Source organism: Pteropus medius, unplaced genomic scaffold, assembly GCF_902729225.1.
Source record: "Pteropus medius unplaced genomic scaffold, Ma_sr-lr_union100, whole genome shotgun sequence".
Taxonomy (NCBI): domain Eukaryota; kingdom Metazoa; phylum Chordata; class Mammalia; order Chiroptera; family Pteropodidae; genus Pteropus; species Pteropus medius.
In genome coordinates this window covers 28999061-29017740 of record NW_024354500.1, presented here as the reverse complement: position 1 = coordinate 29017740, position 18680 = coordinate 28999061, and the positions used below count along the sequence as shown (strand labels likewise).

Here is an 18680-nt window from a genome sequence, read left to right as displayed (position 1 = left end):
ACATGTGCATTCATAAGTTATTCAGTTTGATAGGAAAAAAGGAGATTATGATGGCATGACTATACAAACTAAAAGAACCCTGTAAGGCTCAAATATCTCTGGGACTCCACACTGTCAAAAAGTTTGCAATAGTCTACCTTAATTGCATTACCCACAATACTGTATACCATTTTTTGTCTGGAGAAAAGAAATTGTATACGTGTGCGCACACATATTAAATCAGACCCTGTAACATTTTAGCTTATAATCTTCTCCTTCTTAATGCAGTAATGAAAATAGCTAATAGAAATGTTCCTTATATCCGAGAAATACAAGAAAATCTTACTTAGATAACAATAACAACAAAAAAACTATATTCATTGCAGTTTGAAAAAACATGCTAGTGAAGAAGAAAATACATCATTTCCTATTCTTCAGAATTGGGTTGTGTAATATAGTTAATTATATATTTAATTAATTATAGAAATGTATTTTACACACCAGGTATTCAGACAACGAATTCTACGTTTTTCTAGAGCAAGTCCAGTACTGCTTCACCTGAATACTAGAACAATTACACCCAAAGATAATGTAGGAAAAACAGTTTCTTGTGGTGTTTCATTCATTCACACTGCACAGTGAAACATTATAATTTTATTTCAATTATGAACTCCAAAGTTTTAATCAATATAACTTTATTTCTACTGATAATTTAAAAAATCAAATTAACTCTATAAATTAAATTAAGGCTCATATGTTATCTGCTTTTTATTTATTGCTTTGAAAATATTGAAGCAACACTTGGGGAAAAATAATCCATCCTACTTACAAATCCAGGAATCTCACATGCTGTCTCCCGATTGTTCTGTTCTGGATCACAGTAGATTCTCAACTTTTGGACGTCAAACTAGAAATATAAACTATATCGAGTCAAAGTTGAGGACGAGATAACTGTTTTATAAGAGCAACTCAGATACACAGAAACAGGCACTATAGTTAGCAATCATGTAAGGTTTAAATCACAGCACTTATCTAAAACAATATTAATATAAAATTTGAATACCTAACATACAGTATTAAAGATGTAATGCAACATAACTCCTAAGGAAAACTCTAGCTCCAAAAACAAGTCTGTTTTTCTTGAGAAATTCAATGGAGCTTTTTAGTATCCCTAAATTAAAAGCTACTATAGAGAGCACTTCCTAGGACACTCAAAAAGCTTTCCCAGGCTACTGTGTTTATCTTAAATCTCTACAACATTCTTGATTGCATAGGGTGGCTCAAGAATCCATCTTTAGTTTCAGAGATTTAAGTGCTGGCATGGAATGTTGTGTGACGAGTAGGCCTAGCACCTGTTACTATTTAAATACTTACTACAATTTGACATGTAATGTTAATATATAGAGACCATGTGTGTAATTATACATTTGAATGTCAGAATTTTCTCTTAATGATAACACAGTGGGAAAGACATACCTTTCAAATAAAGAAATTCCCAAGAAATGGCTTTTATATACACACTTGTTGACCCACAGATAGATACCCCAGATAGATACCCCAGTTTAAAGTGATATCAGAAAATTTACAGTTTTATCCATGAAGAACCTGACATGCATTAATCTAATTGTATCACTTATAACTCTAACCATATTCCCTTTTCTTAATTCATTATTAATCTATGCCTCTCCTGGGAAATATGAAATTAATGTTTCATAAGAATGTAGAATTCTATCCTGAACAGGGAAACATTTTTCTAAATATTCCTATAAAATACATTAGTTCTAATTTTGCATTTTCATACTTACGTACGAACACACAATTTCACTAAGAACTGACCACAGTTTGATTAAGTATCTTAAAGAATTCACAATTCTGTGAAATAAAGTTAAATGTGGTAAATACTATCATAAAGGACAGTAAAAGTTGCATTTTATACAAAGCAAAAATCGAATCGTTATTTATCCACCTGAACATTTTCTTCTTTCCCAGAGTATTTTCCAATTTGAGTCTGCCCACTGATGAAGATCCCTAAAACTGGATGTAAGGGCTTGCTTTCAATTTGTTGATCATCGATATACAGAGTTACATCTTGTTCTGTTACTAAGAGACGAATCTGATGCCAGCCTTCATCAAATAATGTCTATAGAAAGAAAGTATGGAAGATTCATAAGTAAAACTCCTAACAATCTTTTTCTTTGTTCCCATTCCTTCGTGCCAATCATAAATCCCCACTACACAAATTACCTGTATTATGCACAAACTCACCCAAGCTGGGCCTTAAATGCCACCCATCAATTATTTTATTAATCCCTAGTTGACTTTCTATTACATATCCCAGAGTAGTTATGTCAAACATCTCCCTCAAGGTAACAAATGAGTTCCTAATCTCCTAATACAAATGATTTCTCTCATTCCTCATTCTTTTTACTTCATTTCAACTTCGGACTCCATAACTAGCCCCTCCTCTTTGAAATTCTCACTCAACCGCTATGGTTCAAACCATTTTGATCATCTTCATTTCTTCTCCCATTGCTCATATTCTATCTCTTTGAAGGATCCTCTTCCTCAACCTGCCCTTTAATCAGGCATTCCCCAGAGGTCTGTCCTTGACCTTTTTCATTCTCCGCTTTGATTTTCTCATCCATTCCTATAGGTCAATTATTACTTCAATGGAATAATTCCCATATCTACATCAGCAGCCTGGAACTCTCTCTTGCATATGATACCTATAATTCTAATACTGGCTGGAATAATGTTGCCAGGGTATCTCACAATCAGCCTGACACAGCAGGTAAAAAACAAACTTGAGCTATGCCCCCAAATTTCTTCCTCTATTTTTCTTGGATAATAGTATCCTCAGTTTCTAAACCAAAACAAGTTTCTTTACCTCCTTCCTTTCCCTGAGAAGCAACAACGAGATGTAAAGTTCTACCAAACATGTCTCCAAAACATGACTGAAATTCACTTTTCCATGTCAAATCTCACTGTCATAATTTAGGCTCATGAGTATCTTGCTTTATTTGAATAGTTTTCAAACATAGCTCTATCTCTAATTCTTCCCTCACCAAGCTGTCCTTCAAACCTCCACTAATCTCTCTCACTAGAGTTTTGTTTCATTTTCATTTTTTATTTATTTACTCGTTTATTTATTGGGATGACATTCGTTAATAAAATTATATAGGTTTCAAGTGTACAATTCAATAATATGTTGTATGTATATAGCATTGTGTGTTCACCACCCAAAGTTAAATTTCCTTCCATCACCATATATTTCACTCCCTTTACCTATCTACCTCCCTGCCTTTCCTTGGGCAACCAATAAAACTGTTGTCTGTGTCTATAAGTTTGAGGCTTTTTTTTTATCTTGAAAGCAACTTGTTTTTGCTTTCAATTTTATATCCTTCATATGAGTAAAATCATATGGTTCTCAACTTTTTCTTTCTGGTTTATTTTGCTTTGTATGATAATCTCAATATCTCACTACAGTTTTGTCAGAGAATATGCCTCATTTTAATTTCTGTATTCCCAGGACCTAACACAATATTGAGATAGTATTGAAAATATTGTTTATGAAATAAAAAGAAAAAAGAGAGAAGAGAGCTGCTCTAACCATGACACACCTATGATCAAGACCTTTTGATGAAATCCTGTCATCTACAAATGAAGTCCACATCCCTTAGTATGGCTTTACAGGTCCCCATCCTTGAGCTCATCCTTGCTAGCATTTTCTTTCATGTATCTTATACTAAAAACACAAGGGATACAAATTTTCATTTTCTAAATAAAACCTTGAATTGTACTACACATGACTATTCAACTGACTTGACATGTCCTTATATATCTCTCCATCAAAATTTTTTACATCCTTTAAGATCAGTCCAAAACCATCTCAATTCTGTAGACTTCCTAATATTTTGTATTAGTCTCCACTTTTCCCTCCATACTCCACTAATACAGTATACTTCTATTAGATAGCAGAAGCCTTGAATCTCCCATTATAAAACACGTCTTTTTCATTTGTCACTTCTTATAGAACTTAGCACATTACCTTTATTGAAAATGGCAGACAATTTTTTAAAAATTTAATCTGTTTACCAAATGAAGAAATTGTATAAGTACATAAATTCATATACAACCTTGTACATTTCCTAAATTATATATCATTAGACTGTGATAATTAGAATAATCAAAACATAGTTGCTTTTATGATTGCACCTGTATTCAGAACACATGATGTTGAAAGTACACTTTTTTAGTTTATTAATTTTATTAAATATATATCCTTTATGGGAAATAAAATGTCCTCCTAATTAATGTAAATTCTGCATTCATTATCTGCCTGCATTTGATGTTCTAACAAATTTCTTTATTTCAATATTCCATAGGACACGACAGTGCAAAACAGACTAATGTGGACTTTGAAATTGATCAGACCTAAATTCCATTTCTGATGTTACCATTTACTGTATTACTTTGAGTAGGAATTTAATATCTCTCAACCATTGTTTCTCTGTCTATACAATGAGAGCAATGGCTTTTTCCCTGAGTGGTTATTATAATTAAAATTACCTGGCAACCAGTAGTAGGCATTCAAAAAATGTTAGTTCTCCCCATTCCTTAATTCCAAATGAATCAAGAAATAATTTTCCTTCTTTGTTTCTTTCTTTCAGTAAAGAAACTTTAAAATATGAAGACAGTATCTTTCCAGTCATGTTAAAATTATAACTCTCTTCCCCCAACACAGAAACCCAATGGCATCTCCTCATGAGTACATAATCACACCCTGGCTTCTTTACCTTAACTTGAGGGTCAGCAAAGGTGACCACTTGTGAGCCATTAATCACGCTGGTTGTTGTAAATAGTAATGTTTTATCCACACCATTTAAAGTAACTGCTATTTGTAGCCTTCCATCAATGGTTAAAATTCTCCATAAATCCCACATTTTCTTAATCTTAAATCTCTGAGTGGAGACAAATACATATGATGGAGGAAGACCTTCTGGAAAAACATTGCTGGAAAAAGAAGAACATGAGTAAGCTTAAAGAATTCTCAACACACATACAGACATATCGGGAAAAAAAAATGAATCGATCAACACATAACATTTACCTTGTGAATTCTGATAAATCAACTTTTGATGTTACTTCATATCCTTTTATCTTTGTTGGTGAAAGCTGGATTCTTTTCTTAACCTTTTTCCTTACACCCAAGCCTAAAAGAATATCAAACCCCTTCTCATCTCGAGCTGCCACTGGAATTCGTGTTGGACAGACAGATTCTATAAAACAAAATTAGTGAAAGTTGATTAATCATGAATTAACCCAACAAGAAAAGAAAATTAAGGTAGGGATATTAGAGAATATAAGAATTATAAAATTTATATATTCACACAAATACGTATAAATATATGTAAATATATTTTCTGAGAAAACATATAGGAGTTTTGGGGGGCATTTAAGAGTAGTCTCAATTGTTTTTCTCTCCCTAAAAGGGGATAAACATAAAACAGAAATATAGAAAAATATTTGTTAATGGATTGTTTTAAGGGTAATACTATATTGCAGTTTACAATTCACTATGCATTTTGAATATGAGGCAACCTAATACCTAGGGAGGCGGGGTAGGAGAACATCAGAACATATTCATGATTCTCTTCCAGGAGGGGCTATTAATTTGTCACATGACCTTAGTTAACTCTCTTAAATTTCTTAGATCTAAATGAATCCTAAGATTCTTTTCTTGCATTTCTAGCATTTGAGGGTTAAAAAAAAATGTGCTGCTTTAATATTCTTTCCAATTCTAGCAGGTTATAATTCTACAGTTCAAATATCATTGGTTCTGTCACTCTGGAAAAAAGTTAACTGTGGGTGTTTTCTGTTCATGGAAGCTCTAAAAATGGGCCTATCATCTCATCTATGATTAATTACACTACATATTATATTAATCATATTTATAAATAAGACTATTTCCTTAAGAATAATTAAGGTTTGCATTATACAATCATCTATATAAATTATAAAAATATGCTACAACTTTTACTTCTCTGGGAAACTTGTGTCTGAAATTATGTGGAAATTTTTATATGGCTCAAATGCTATTAAGCTGTTATACTGTAGAAATGTTGCGATATTTTTAGATCCTTGAAGGCTCTCATATAACATACACATTGAGCATGACTGCTTATATTTTTTACGGCAGCTAACAGAACAAGACAAGAACAAACTCCACTAAACGTATTTTAAGATAATCACTCTCTAACATAATATTAAGAAAAGGGAAAGGTATAATATTTATAATACAATAAAAAGTAATGAAATGAATTTTATTAGTCCAACAGGTACAGTCATAACTTGTACCATAGAATATTGGAAATAAAATAAAGGTTTGATAGAAATAAAATTATATGTATTCTGGGAAGAGAGGGGTATTTTTATCTTCAGATCTTCAGATGTTGAGTTTTGAAGGGACTCAATTAATTACACCCTTCTTCCTCTGGTATGAAAATATGAGAAGCAGGAATAAATTTTCCCATTACACAGTTTAAATCATAAGTCAATGAATAAAATTAAATCTTTCCTGTCATTATGAGACAGTATTTTGGGAGGATGGAGTAGGTAGGGGGTATACAAGACAATCTAATTTGAAGCCTTGTTTCAAATGCATTTGATTTAAAACTGCAAAAGAAAGTTTAGCTAAAAAGAAAATGTGTTAAACATTATATTACAAGAATATTCAGATTTCAACTGCTCTTTTTATTTGCTTTACAAAAGAAAAATTATAAGATGTTGAACAAGAGCTCGGACTTAAAACAAGAACTTTAGGTTTAGACCTAAGCCTCTCTCATACATCTGGATTCTCATCTGTGAAGTGAGAATAATCTTCATAGAGTTTGAAGATCAAATGTGATGATGTATGTGAAAGTGCTTTGTATCTCCAAAACCACATGCAAGTGCATGTATCAATCAAGTATCATTTTCATCTTATTTTTATAATAAAATCCTTTACGCTGTATTCCAATTCCCCAACTTTTATAGGAGACACTGTGACACAGTTTGTGAAATCAGGAATGTAAATTAATAGTCACAATATATCCATGTATCCATGTTTTCATTACTACCTTGGCACATCTTATTAGGGAAAATGTATTTCAATAATTAATTTTCTTGAAGAAATAATTTTCTTTCCAATTTTTTCACCTATAAGGAGAACAATAAGATAACCTTATACATGGGAATGGAAAAGAAAAATGTAGTTAAATTGCTCAGGTACAGTTTCTATATATATATCTATCTATCAATAAGAAACAGGAAACAAAATGTTTCCGTATATAAAATGCTACTTTGATATCTATTTTCCTGTGGGCAATCATTTGAGTTTTTCTAGTTTTTGACTCTTTCATAAAATAGCTATGAACATTTGAGAATACGTACTTTGGTGAACATATGAACTCATTTCTCAGTTAAATACTAGTAGATATATGCTTTGCCTTAGTGGATAATCCCAAAACTTTCCCAAAGTCATTGTACCAGTTTTTACTCCTACTAGTATGCTTATTCCCACTTACGAAGGATGTAGGTGTTATGAGAATAAATATATAATTAGGTGATATTATACATAATATTTTAGAGAAAACAGAGTGGAGAATGGATTATTCAAACAACTTTTAAACATTCCTAATGAAAATTATTCTGACTGTTTTCTTGTTTATTCCTTTTCCAGAAATAATTAACTTATATAACTGCTTTGAATTACAATCATAAACACTGACAGCAAGGTCTATATATGCTATAATTTGTATATTTTATGAATCATGCCATAGTCATTTCACGGTTTCCAATGAATATCCAAACACTGCTTTTCACATAAAATATAAACTTATTGTGTTTCTGTTTTTGAAATATAGCTCTAGCCTGTCTAATTAATTGAATGGAAAAATTCATGTTTTTGGATATACTACAAGCTCCTGATGATGTAAGTTGTCTTTAATTCATATTAGTTTCAAATCCTTTTAATATACAGATGGAAAACAAAGCAATTCCCCTAAACGTTTAATGAGGTTTTATAAAATATTATACTTAATCCTATCTCATCCACCAAACTTTACTCTACCACCTAGCTTTTATTTCTCCCCACCCCACTTTGTGGTTGAAAATTCATGCATATGTATAATATAACAACAGTGGAGAGGCAGAATGGAAGGAAATCAGTTTCATGTGAGGGCATAGAAATTAACCAAATATATGTTATGAAATCATGGAAGCTAAAACACTTAACACTTGCCACCTCCTAAAACATCTTGTCCTGGCCATGGCTCCTAATGCGTATACCCTTACCCTTTGTGATTTCTATTCAAATGCAAGGGTATGGTAAGATACTAGGCCATTATGACAAAGCATTAAAGGGCTTGAATTAGATAATCAAATTATCCAGTAATTTCCAAGCAAAGGGCAGTACAAAGTATGAGTAACTTTTGATAGGAGGAAAAAAAAATGGGGAGAAGTCTTAAACATTATTCCAAGTTAAAGTGTACCATGATGGAAAGCACTGAAGGTGGCTTGTTGTAGCTGGTATGGCTCAGCATGATCAGAAGATGATGCTCAAATTGAGTCTTCTCCCTCAGGAAGGAGAGACAAGACTGGAGCATATATTTGCTATTTTAGCTTTTCGAAGAGCTGCCTGAGGAAATGATATTGGTATTGCCTAAGAATGCTGACAGGGAACCAGTGTATTTTGGCTGCCTGGTGTCCACAGACAACAAGAGAAAGTGAGAAATCTTGTGGCTACAAAACTAAGGAAATTGAAGTACTGCAGACAGACACCAAAGGAAGTAAAATATTGAGCACCTAAAAGGAAATAAGCAAGGCTCTCTAATGAAGAGATTACACAGACCCAGAGAAGTCTCATCCTCTGCATAAAAGTTTTCAGAGGCCCCTGGAATCTAAACCAGGCAGATTGGTGAGGGACTCCCCTGTACAAAGCCAACTGGTAAAGATTGAGAGAGATGACTAATTTTTAAAATGTGTGAATCCCAAAACAATTGTGTGAGATACATGAAGAAACAGAGAAACATTACCCAAAGGAACAAAATAACTCTCCAGTTATCAACCCTAAAGTAAAGGAGGTATATTATCTGACAAGGAATTCAAAATAAGCATCATAAAGATGCTCTACAAGTTTAAGAAAATATTGTATGAACAAAAGGAAAATATCAACAAAGAGTCAGAAAATATAAAGAAGAACCAAACAAACATCTGGAGCTGAAGAACACCATAACTATATTGAAAAAATTGGCTACCAGGGTTTGAAATCAAACTTGATCAAGCAGAAGAAAGATCAGCAAACTTAAAGACAGATCATTTAAAATTATCCAGGTTGAGGAACAAAAATTTAAAAGAATGAGAATGATTGAAAGAAGCCTAAATTATTTTATGGGACACAATCAAGTATCCCATACACAGTATGAGAGTTCCAGAAAGAGAAAGAGGCAGAGCTCATTCAAAAAAACTATTTAAATCTATGATAAGAAATAGATATCCACAGACAGAGAATTTTGAAAGCAGCAAAAATAATTCATTATGTACAAGGGTATCTCAAAAGACTTTCAGTGGATTTCTTGGTAGAAATGCAAGCCACAAGGGAATGGGATGATATATTCAAAGTGCTAAAATAAAAAAAATAAAATAAAATAAACTGCCCACCAAAAATACTATATCTGGAAAAAGTGTCTTTCAAAAATGAGTAAGAAATAAACATTTTCTCAAGTTGAAAAAAAAAAAGTTGAAAGAATTCATCACCACTAGATCTGCCTTATAAGAATTCCTTCGAGTTGAAATGAAAGGATGTTAAACAGCAACACAAAATATTTGGAAAGTATAAAACCCTCTGGTAAAAGAAAATATGTAAACAAATTCAGAATACTGAAATACTATAGTAGCAGTTGTAAATAACTTCTAATTCTGATACAGAAGTTAAAAGACAAAAATATAAACAATAACTATAACTGTAAAGATATGTTAAATATACAGTATATGATGTAATTTGTGACATCAATTACAAAGTATAATCAGAAGGATCACTTCATAAATCATATAAATGTCTAACTACTAGGCTGTATACTTGAAATTAATATATTAAATCATAACTGTAATTGAAAAATAAAAAAACATTACAAAGTGTGAGTGGGGCATGGAGAAGCAAAAAATGTAGAATATCTGTATGTATTTGAAGTTAAATGGTTATCAGCTTAAAATAGACTTTCATACTATATGTTTTATATAACCCTCATGGCAACCACAAACAAAATATTTATAGAAGATACACAAAGAAAATAAGAAAGGAATCAAAGCATGTCACTACAAAATCAATGAAACACAAAGGAAGAACATGAGAGAAAAGGACAAAAAAAAAAGCTATAAGACAGAAAACAATAAAATGGCAATATTAAATCTTTCCCTATTAGTAATTATCTCAGATGTAAATGGGCTAAACTTTCCAATGATAAGATATAGAGTGAATAAATGGATTAAAAAAAAATCCATCTATATACTGTCCATAAGAGATGTACCTTTGAATTTTAAGGACACACATGGGCTAAAAGCAAAGGGATGAAAAAAGTACTCCATAACTGCAGTAACCAAAAGAGAGCAAAGGTGGTGATATTTATAACAGATAAAATAGACTCTAAGCCAAAAACTGCCAAAAGAGACAAAAAAATTCATTATATAATGAAAAAGGGGTCAACTCACCAACAAGACATAATAATTATAAATAAATATGCACACAACATAATAGCACCCAAATATATGAAGCAAACACCTACAGAACTGAAAGGAGAAATAACAGTACACAATAATAGTAAGGGATTTCAATATTCCACTTTTAATAATGGCTAGAACATCCAGACAGAAGATCAAAAAGAAAAAAAAATAATTTGAACAACAGTATAGATCATAAAATCTAACAGACATGAACATAGCATTCAACCACACAGCAGCAGAATGTACATTCTTTTCAAGCACAAAAAAATAAAAACATTCTCCAGGATAAACATATTAGGTCACAAAACAAGTCTTAAGAAATTTAAAAGATTAAAATCATACCAGGTATATTTTTCAACCACAGTGGAACAAAACTAGAAATTAATGACAGGAGAAAAACTGGAAAATACACACATGTGGAAATTAACACACTCTTGAACAGTCACTGAGTCAAAAAAGAAGTCAAAAGAGAAATTAGAAAATGTCTTGAGCCAAACAAAAACTAAAACACTACACATTAAAACTTATGGGATACAGCAAAAGTAGTACTAAGAAAAACTGAATAGCTATGAAAAAATGTACATTAAAAAATAAAGCTCTCGAATAAACCACCTAACTTTATACATCAAGAAACTAGAAAAGAAAAAAACTAAACCCAAAATTACCAGAGTTATGAAAATAATTAAAATTAGATCAGAGAATAGAGAATATTAAAATTATAGAAAACTCAACAAATTAAGAATTTGTTTTTGGAAAAGTTCAACAAAACTGACAAACCTTTAGCTAGATTAACTAAGAGAAAAAGAAGAGCCAAATAAATAAAAGGAGAAATGAAAGAGATTATAACTCATACCATAGAAACACAAAGGATCTTAAGAGACTACAATAATTATACACCAACAAATTTGATAAGCTAGAAGAAATGGATAAATTCCTAAAATATACAACCTACCAAAACTGAATAATAAAAAATAGAAAATCTGAACAGACCTGTAACTAGTGAAGAGATGGAATCAGTAATCAAAAACCTTCCCCCAAAGCCCAGGACCAGATGTTTTCACTAGGCAATTCTACCAAACATTTAAAGAAGAATTAATGCCAATCCTCTCAAACTTTTCCAAAAATCTTAAGAGGAAAGAACATTCCCAAACACTTTTTATGAGGCCAGCATCATCCAGATATGAAAGCCAGAAAAAGACACCAGAAGAAAAGAATACTACAGGCCAATATTCCTGATTAATAGGAATGCAAAAATCTTCTACAGAATACTAGCAAATTGAATTTAACAGCATAGCAAAAGGATTAAAAAGTGTCATACACCATGACCAAGTAGGACTTATGCTTGGGATGCAAAGATGATTAAAGCTAAGAAATCAACTAATGTGATACACCACATTAACAGAATGAAGCATAAAAGTCACATGATTACCTCAATAGATGCAGGAAAAAAAACATTTGACAAAATTCAACATCTTTGCATGATGTAAAAAAACCCATCAAAATAAGCATAGAAAAATTTACCTCAGCATAATAAAGGCCATATATGAAGAGCCACAACTACATCATACTCAATGGTGAGAAACTGAAAGCTTTTCCTCTATTTCAATATAGTATTGGAAATAATAGCCAGAACATCAAAAAGAATAAAATATTAAGAAATATAATCAACCAAGGAGGTGAAAGACTTCATGCTGAAAACAACAAAATATTGCTGAAAGAAACAAATGGAAAGACATCTTTGTTTGTTTTCTTTTGTTTGATTGTTTGTTTTTATGCCTACAGCACCTGATCTTCCTAGGTGGTCTCCCATCTAAGGACCCACCAGGCCCGACCCTGCTTAGCTTCCGAGATCAGATGGGATCAGGCATGTTCAGGGTGGCATGGCCATAGTGGAAAGACATCTTATGTTCATGGATTGGAAACCAATATTGTAAAAATGTCCATATCACACGAAATGATCTACAGATTCAATGCAATCCTTATCAAAATCCCAATGGCCAGTCACAGAAAGACAAGTCAAACTCATAGAAACAGAAACTAAAATGATGGTTGTAGGTTGGGGGGAAGAGGGATTTGGGAGAGTTGCTGTCCAGTGGGCACAGAGTTTCAGTCACGCAACATGAAAAAGTTCTAGCAATCTATAGTACAACACTGTACATATAGTTAACAATACTGTCTTATATACTTAAAATGTGTCAAGAGGGTAGATCTAACATGTGTTTTTTACCACAATAAGAAAATAGAAAAATAAAAGAAGAATTAGGCTCTCAGACAGATTAAAGAAACCATTGGTCATCAACAAAAAAGTAGACCTGAAATAAGGGATATAGTGCAGAATACACCACCAGGGAAATGGTAGGTCCATGAAAATGAAATAATCCATATGGAAACAAAAATATAAATAATATTTTGTTCATTGCAGATAGACTACAGCAGAGTATAAAAGCAAACAGTGTTAGGAAATGGTAATTCTATATGCTGAGAACCTCAAAATAGAAGTTAACTGTCAAAATGCAATTGTCAAATGATTCAAATATAAATTATATGATTTGAGGCTGCTGCAATATAGCAATGTATCTGTTTAGTCCATTAATCATAATCCATGAAGTATAAAAAGTCAAGTACAAAAATGTCCATATATTCCATAAGTATGATTTCAAAACCTATACTTTAAAAGATGGCTATTGTACAGTATACATGTAAACTAAATAGACACAGACACTATTTACATTCTTTTTTGAGTGTGGATGAAGAAATATTTGGTAAGATTTCAAATCTGATTTTTTTTTTACAGACTGTACATTTTAGCTGTTTTTTTTTTTACACCTTTTAAGCATCGCTACTCTTTGATGTGTAACTAGAATTTTTAAAATAGAATGCATTTACCAAAATACATATCTACAAAAACATCTCTGAAGCAAACATATGTAACTGAATTTATATTTCAGGATAAAAATGAATGATAAGTAAAATTTCAGCATGAAAAGTCTACTTTAATAATGAAACATATCTAGCTTCAAAACCAAATATTCTAACTGTTTTGACAACATATTAAAAATATCAATCCCTCTGACCTGTACAAGATGACAAAAGTCAACATAATCTTACTGTTAGGGACTTATAAAAAGAATAACTGTGATTACTATTTGTACTTGTTCTAGTACCTTTGTAAAGTTTGATTAAAGAAAAAGCTTAATTTCTTAAATAATCTAAAAATTAATGTTTTTATCTACCATGTCTCCCAAACAAATATGAAAACAAAAGAGGAATTAATTTTTGTCTAAGCCACAATGATTTAGAAATTTTCCTGTCAAATGTGAACCAATCTATTTTTGGAGTTTATGCTGGTAAATTGGGGAAAAAGCTTTTCCATTTTACATGAATATTATTTTTTAGGTATATGGCATATTAAATGTCCATAATATTAAAAAGAAAGGATTCAAGCAAATTACTCTTCCCCAAAATAATCTGAACATAAGTATGTCTATACCTTAACAGGATTAATGTTTACCAAAAATTGGAATTTTCCCATACCTTGGAGTTATCAAAAACATGAAGTTAGATTTTATGTAGTGACAAACATAATTAATAGATTAATAAGTATGTATATTTTCAAATGTTTTCTCACTGCTAGTGGGAGTTCAAGTCTCTCTCAAGTACAATTTCTAACATTTTTCCAGAGCTTTAAAATGGTAGTAATTTGATCTTTGTTCTCTAAAGAAATAATGAGAAATTCTCATTCAGAATTGTTAATGAATATTAACTGTTTTTATAATAGAAAAACTTAGAAATTAACTAAACATACAAAAATAGAGAAATCCTTAAATAATCTTAAGAGATTGTCTACTATCTCATTAAGAGTTTGAAAACTATACACACAATAATAGATTACACAACATGAAAATTGAATATTAAATTATATAGATACAATATTATCCTTATTTACGCACATGCATAAACTCTCAGAAATAAAGAAAAAGGCTGAAATAAAAAAAAGGCAGTAAAAATTTATTAACAAGAGTCATAGGATTGTGTGTAGCTTACATATATTTTTATTCATCTCTATTTTCTATTATCTCCACAATAGACATGTTGTAATTGAAAGGAAAAAACAACTAATGTAACAAAATATTATATTTTCCAACTACAGATTTTATAAGTAATCATTTCTAAAAACAAAATTTATCCAGAATAAACAGAAAACAAAAATTGGTGTTCACCTCAATTCTAACATAATAAATTATTTGACATTAACTATAACTATTTAAACCAGCGTTAATGAACCGGTTGTACCAAAATACAAGAAAGTACAATTATTAATTGTTTCCAAATTATATGAAGGCTTACCTTCACAGAGTTTCTGCTTCATCACTTCCCTTATTTTGGATATTGCAATATAGTCTTCCACATAAAACACGTAAGTAGATGAAGGCTTGTTGGCAATAGCTCTAAGTTCTGCATCTTCTGTTTCTGAACCAACGCCAATGGCAAATAATGTTATTTTACTGTCTCTTGCTGCTTCTGCTGCATCTTTGACTTCATCTTGGGATTTACCATCCGTAAGTACCACTGCTACCTTAGTCAGAAAACGTGAGGATTTGGCAAAAAGATAATCAAGTGCAAACTGAATGGCCTTTCCAGTCCTTGTGTTTCCTCCCAAGTAGTGTATAGATTCCATTGCTGCCATCAAATTCTCTCCTGAATTATGGCTTCCAAGAGGAATCTCCAGGACAGGGTAGTCACTATACTGGACCACACCAACCTGAATAAACTTTGGTCCTATGTCAAAGTTTTTTGTGATATTAACAAGCCACTTTTTCACTATTTCAAAGTTTTCTGGACCAACACTGTAAGAACCATCTAAGATGAACACCAAATCTGTTGGAGCAGTACGACAACCTAAGTGAAAAAGAAAATCATCAGAGCATACTTGTATAAAAAGCAAAAAGTGGAAAGGTTTGAATGCATGATTTTTTAATTAACTAGATGGACAGAATCCTTTCACAATGTATATGTATATCAAATCACAATGTATACTTTAAATAGTTTACAATTTTACTGTCAATTATACCCCAATAAAGCTAAAATTTTTAAAAAGAAAAAGACAATAGTAAATAGTTACAGGACCTTTGTGAAGATTAAATCAGATAAACTGCCTAGCTCATGAAAATTGTTTGTAAATGAGGGCTATGATTTTTGTTAATATTTAATTCTCTTATTTTTAAAATTAATAATTCAGCTTTAAAAGTAGCAGAAAATGCATGCTGTATATGAGTATAATATTTAAATATCTCTTGGTAAGGGCAGGTATTACCATAAAGCAGCATTTTATCTATTTCTCCACTGAATAAATTAAAACATAAATAAATAAATAAATGATTTTCAGCTATACGCCAACATCATTGTTTTATCACTGAAATATGCTTTATTTAATATTACCTGAAATATTTAAAATTATAAATGTGAACCAATACATAGGTGGAAAGAAATTTTTAAAAAATTTTCTGCCAAATTCAGGACTCAACTAGCTACTAAAGATCCTTATTTTTTAATTTTGTTGATGAAAGTTAGATGAACCAAGATCACAAAGCAGTCACTCTTGCCCTACATGCAAGACAAGATTTTAAAGGTGTGATCTCTCATCCTCAGCCAATAGTAATCAAAACATTAGCTTGTTTTGTGCTAAGTGAATCTATATTCAAGAGTATTTCTCCATACTGATAAAGATTCTTGTTTCAAGACACCAGGAAACAAGTGTGATCAATTGGGAAAAAAGACTAACTCAGGTGCAAATTACACCTAAACAACTTCCAAACACTTGTGGAAAAGCAAAACAAAAATCTTATCTCTCTTTTCCACAGTGCATGACATGCCTCTAGCCCTATATTATTATTTTGCTATATGTATATTGAATACCTACTCTATGCCTGACATCATGCTATGGACTGGCTTATAAGACACAGAAGATATTTCAAAAAGCTCATAGTCTAGTAAGACAGAGAACTGGCTGGTTGGGTAAAGTACAAAGTATTATGAGAACATTTAGAAGGAGGTAAAAACCTATCTGTGGAAAGTCAAGGAAGGTTGCATGAAAAAGCCTACCGGCAAATTGAAATCTGAAAGAAGAGCTTTAGGCAGGTATAGAAGAAGACATTCTTATAGAGGAAAGAACAAGTGCAAAGGTCTAGAGATGAGAGACATGCACAGCCTAAAGCACAAACTGGTTTGAGTAATTCCAGTATTTAAAATGGCCAACAGAGTGCATAGGAATTAACTGCTGTACTTGTCTTCTCCTTCTATAATTTCTGCACTCAAAGCAGCAAAAATACTACTGTTTATGGCTCATCTGATAAGAATCATATGTCCCTGGATTTGAGGAGTTGAAATAGAATAAGATGAGCCAAGGTAAGATGATAGTATATTTTAAGTATTGTGTTTTTACTCATATTAATGGTCTCCCTTAATAGTAAGTTGTGATCAGATGCTCAATTTAAAGTTATAAAAAGGGTGATTTATTTTCTGTATATGTTGCAAATAAGATATCATGATTGCAAAGAATGGTACTGGAAAAATTGTTTAGTGACAATTAATATTACTATTTTTACATCTCCTTAGGAGTAAATCAACATATAAATCAATCAATCTCTCCCTCTCTTTCCCTTCTCACTCCCTCCATTTCTCTCCTTTCATTACCATTCTTTTCCTTACCTTTGTCTACTTATATATCTGGGATGGTGACTAGGCTCACATGAAGAGGCCTTGATTTTACAGTTATCGCAACTCACCCATCACCATAACCAGTACTTTCAGGTAAACATGTATAACAGTTGAGAAGTTACCAAAAAAGAAATTTGCTAAAACATGGATTTGTCTCAAAAATATAAGTATGATTATGATATTACTCCTAACGTGCTCTGTGGCAGGTGGTGATAAAGTACAGTAGGGCACAAGGGACAGTATTCCAACAATCTCTGCCATGGTGACCACTGCTAGAGTTTAAGGCTAGAGTTTAAGGCAGGGAAAGTAAAATGAACTTTGGCCCAGAGGAAGATTTTCTAACCCAAGGGAATGTAGTTCTTCTGTTATTGCTGGAAACTGGTCTGGGGTTGTGCTTTTATTGAGGTTTTGTGGAAGAGATGAAAAGGACAGGAAAGTTGTGTTTGCAAAGCTCTTCAATGTCGTCCTTCCTAAATACTATGAGATCCATTATTGTCTGGACTTGCTAGTGTTTGTGTGTCACTTGATTCAGTGATTTAAACTCTTACAGAGTTATTCTTGGCCCTTCCTATCCCTTCCAGAGTCATGGAGCAGGTATTTCATACCTGCGAGGTTAGCCAAGAGCGTGAGTACAAAGCAAATATTGCCATTTATAAACTCCAGACAAAATGCCACTCCCAGAGACCTCTCTCAGAGAGATAAATCACTGGTGTCATAGAAAAGGAATGGACTGAAGATCAAAAGCATAGTTCAAATACTAGTCACAGTTCTAACAAGCTGTATGACACTAGGTAAGCCTCTTAAATTTTGTGAATCTCTTTTCTCACTCAAAAAAAAACAGACAAAAGACTGTCTACCTTGTAGAGAGTTTGGGTCAATTAAACTATGAAAGTGTTATGCAAACATTAAATATTATTGTTTTAATAAATTTTTAGCCAAGTTGTATCAAGTTCTCAAACCATCTAATTTAACTGTTATAGAAATCATAATTAATTCATAGTAGTTTATAAGTTTTATAATGCAAAAATAAGTTTTCAAAAAGAAGTATGTTATCTGTAAATGGTGGCCGGGGAACTACATTAATATAGCCCTCCTTCTCTAATGTAAGCTTTACTACAGGGAATCAGAATAACGGTCACCATTTACCAAGATGTCACCGTGCTTAACCTTTTATATGCATCATCTCATTTACATAGATTATCTCATTATCTTTATGAGATAACTTC

The 18680-nt window shown here is 31.9% G+C and overlaps 1 protein-coding gene and 1 pseudogene across 2 annotated transcripts in view; both read right to left on the bottom strand.

Annotated features, from left to right (window-relative positions):
- COL21A1 (collagen type XXI alpha 1 chain) overlaps positions 1-18680 on the bottom strand; it is a 154579-nt gene that overhangs the window by 86873 nt on the left and 49026 nt on the right. For both annotated transcript variants that reach the window (XM_039852935.1, XM_039852933.1), the window contains 5 exons: positions 15085-15636; positions 5090-5258; positions 4776-4992; positions 1946-2119; positions 809-886 (listed from right to left, as the gene is read on the bottom strand). In XM_039852935.1, the coding sequence (XP_039708869.1) occupies positions 809-886; positions 1946-2119; positions 4776-4992; positions 5090-5258; positions 15085-15636 (1190 nt within the window). The remainder of the gene's footprint in view (positions 1-808; positions 887-1945; positions 2120-4775; positions 4993-5089; positions 5259-15084; positions 15637-18680) is intronic.
- LOC120595071 (uncharacterized) lies at positions 12511-12629 on the bottom strand (annotated as a pseudogene).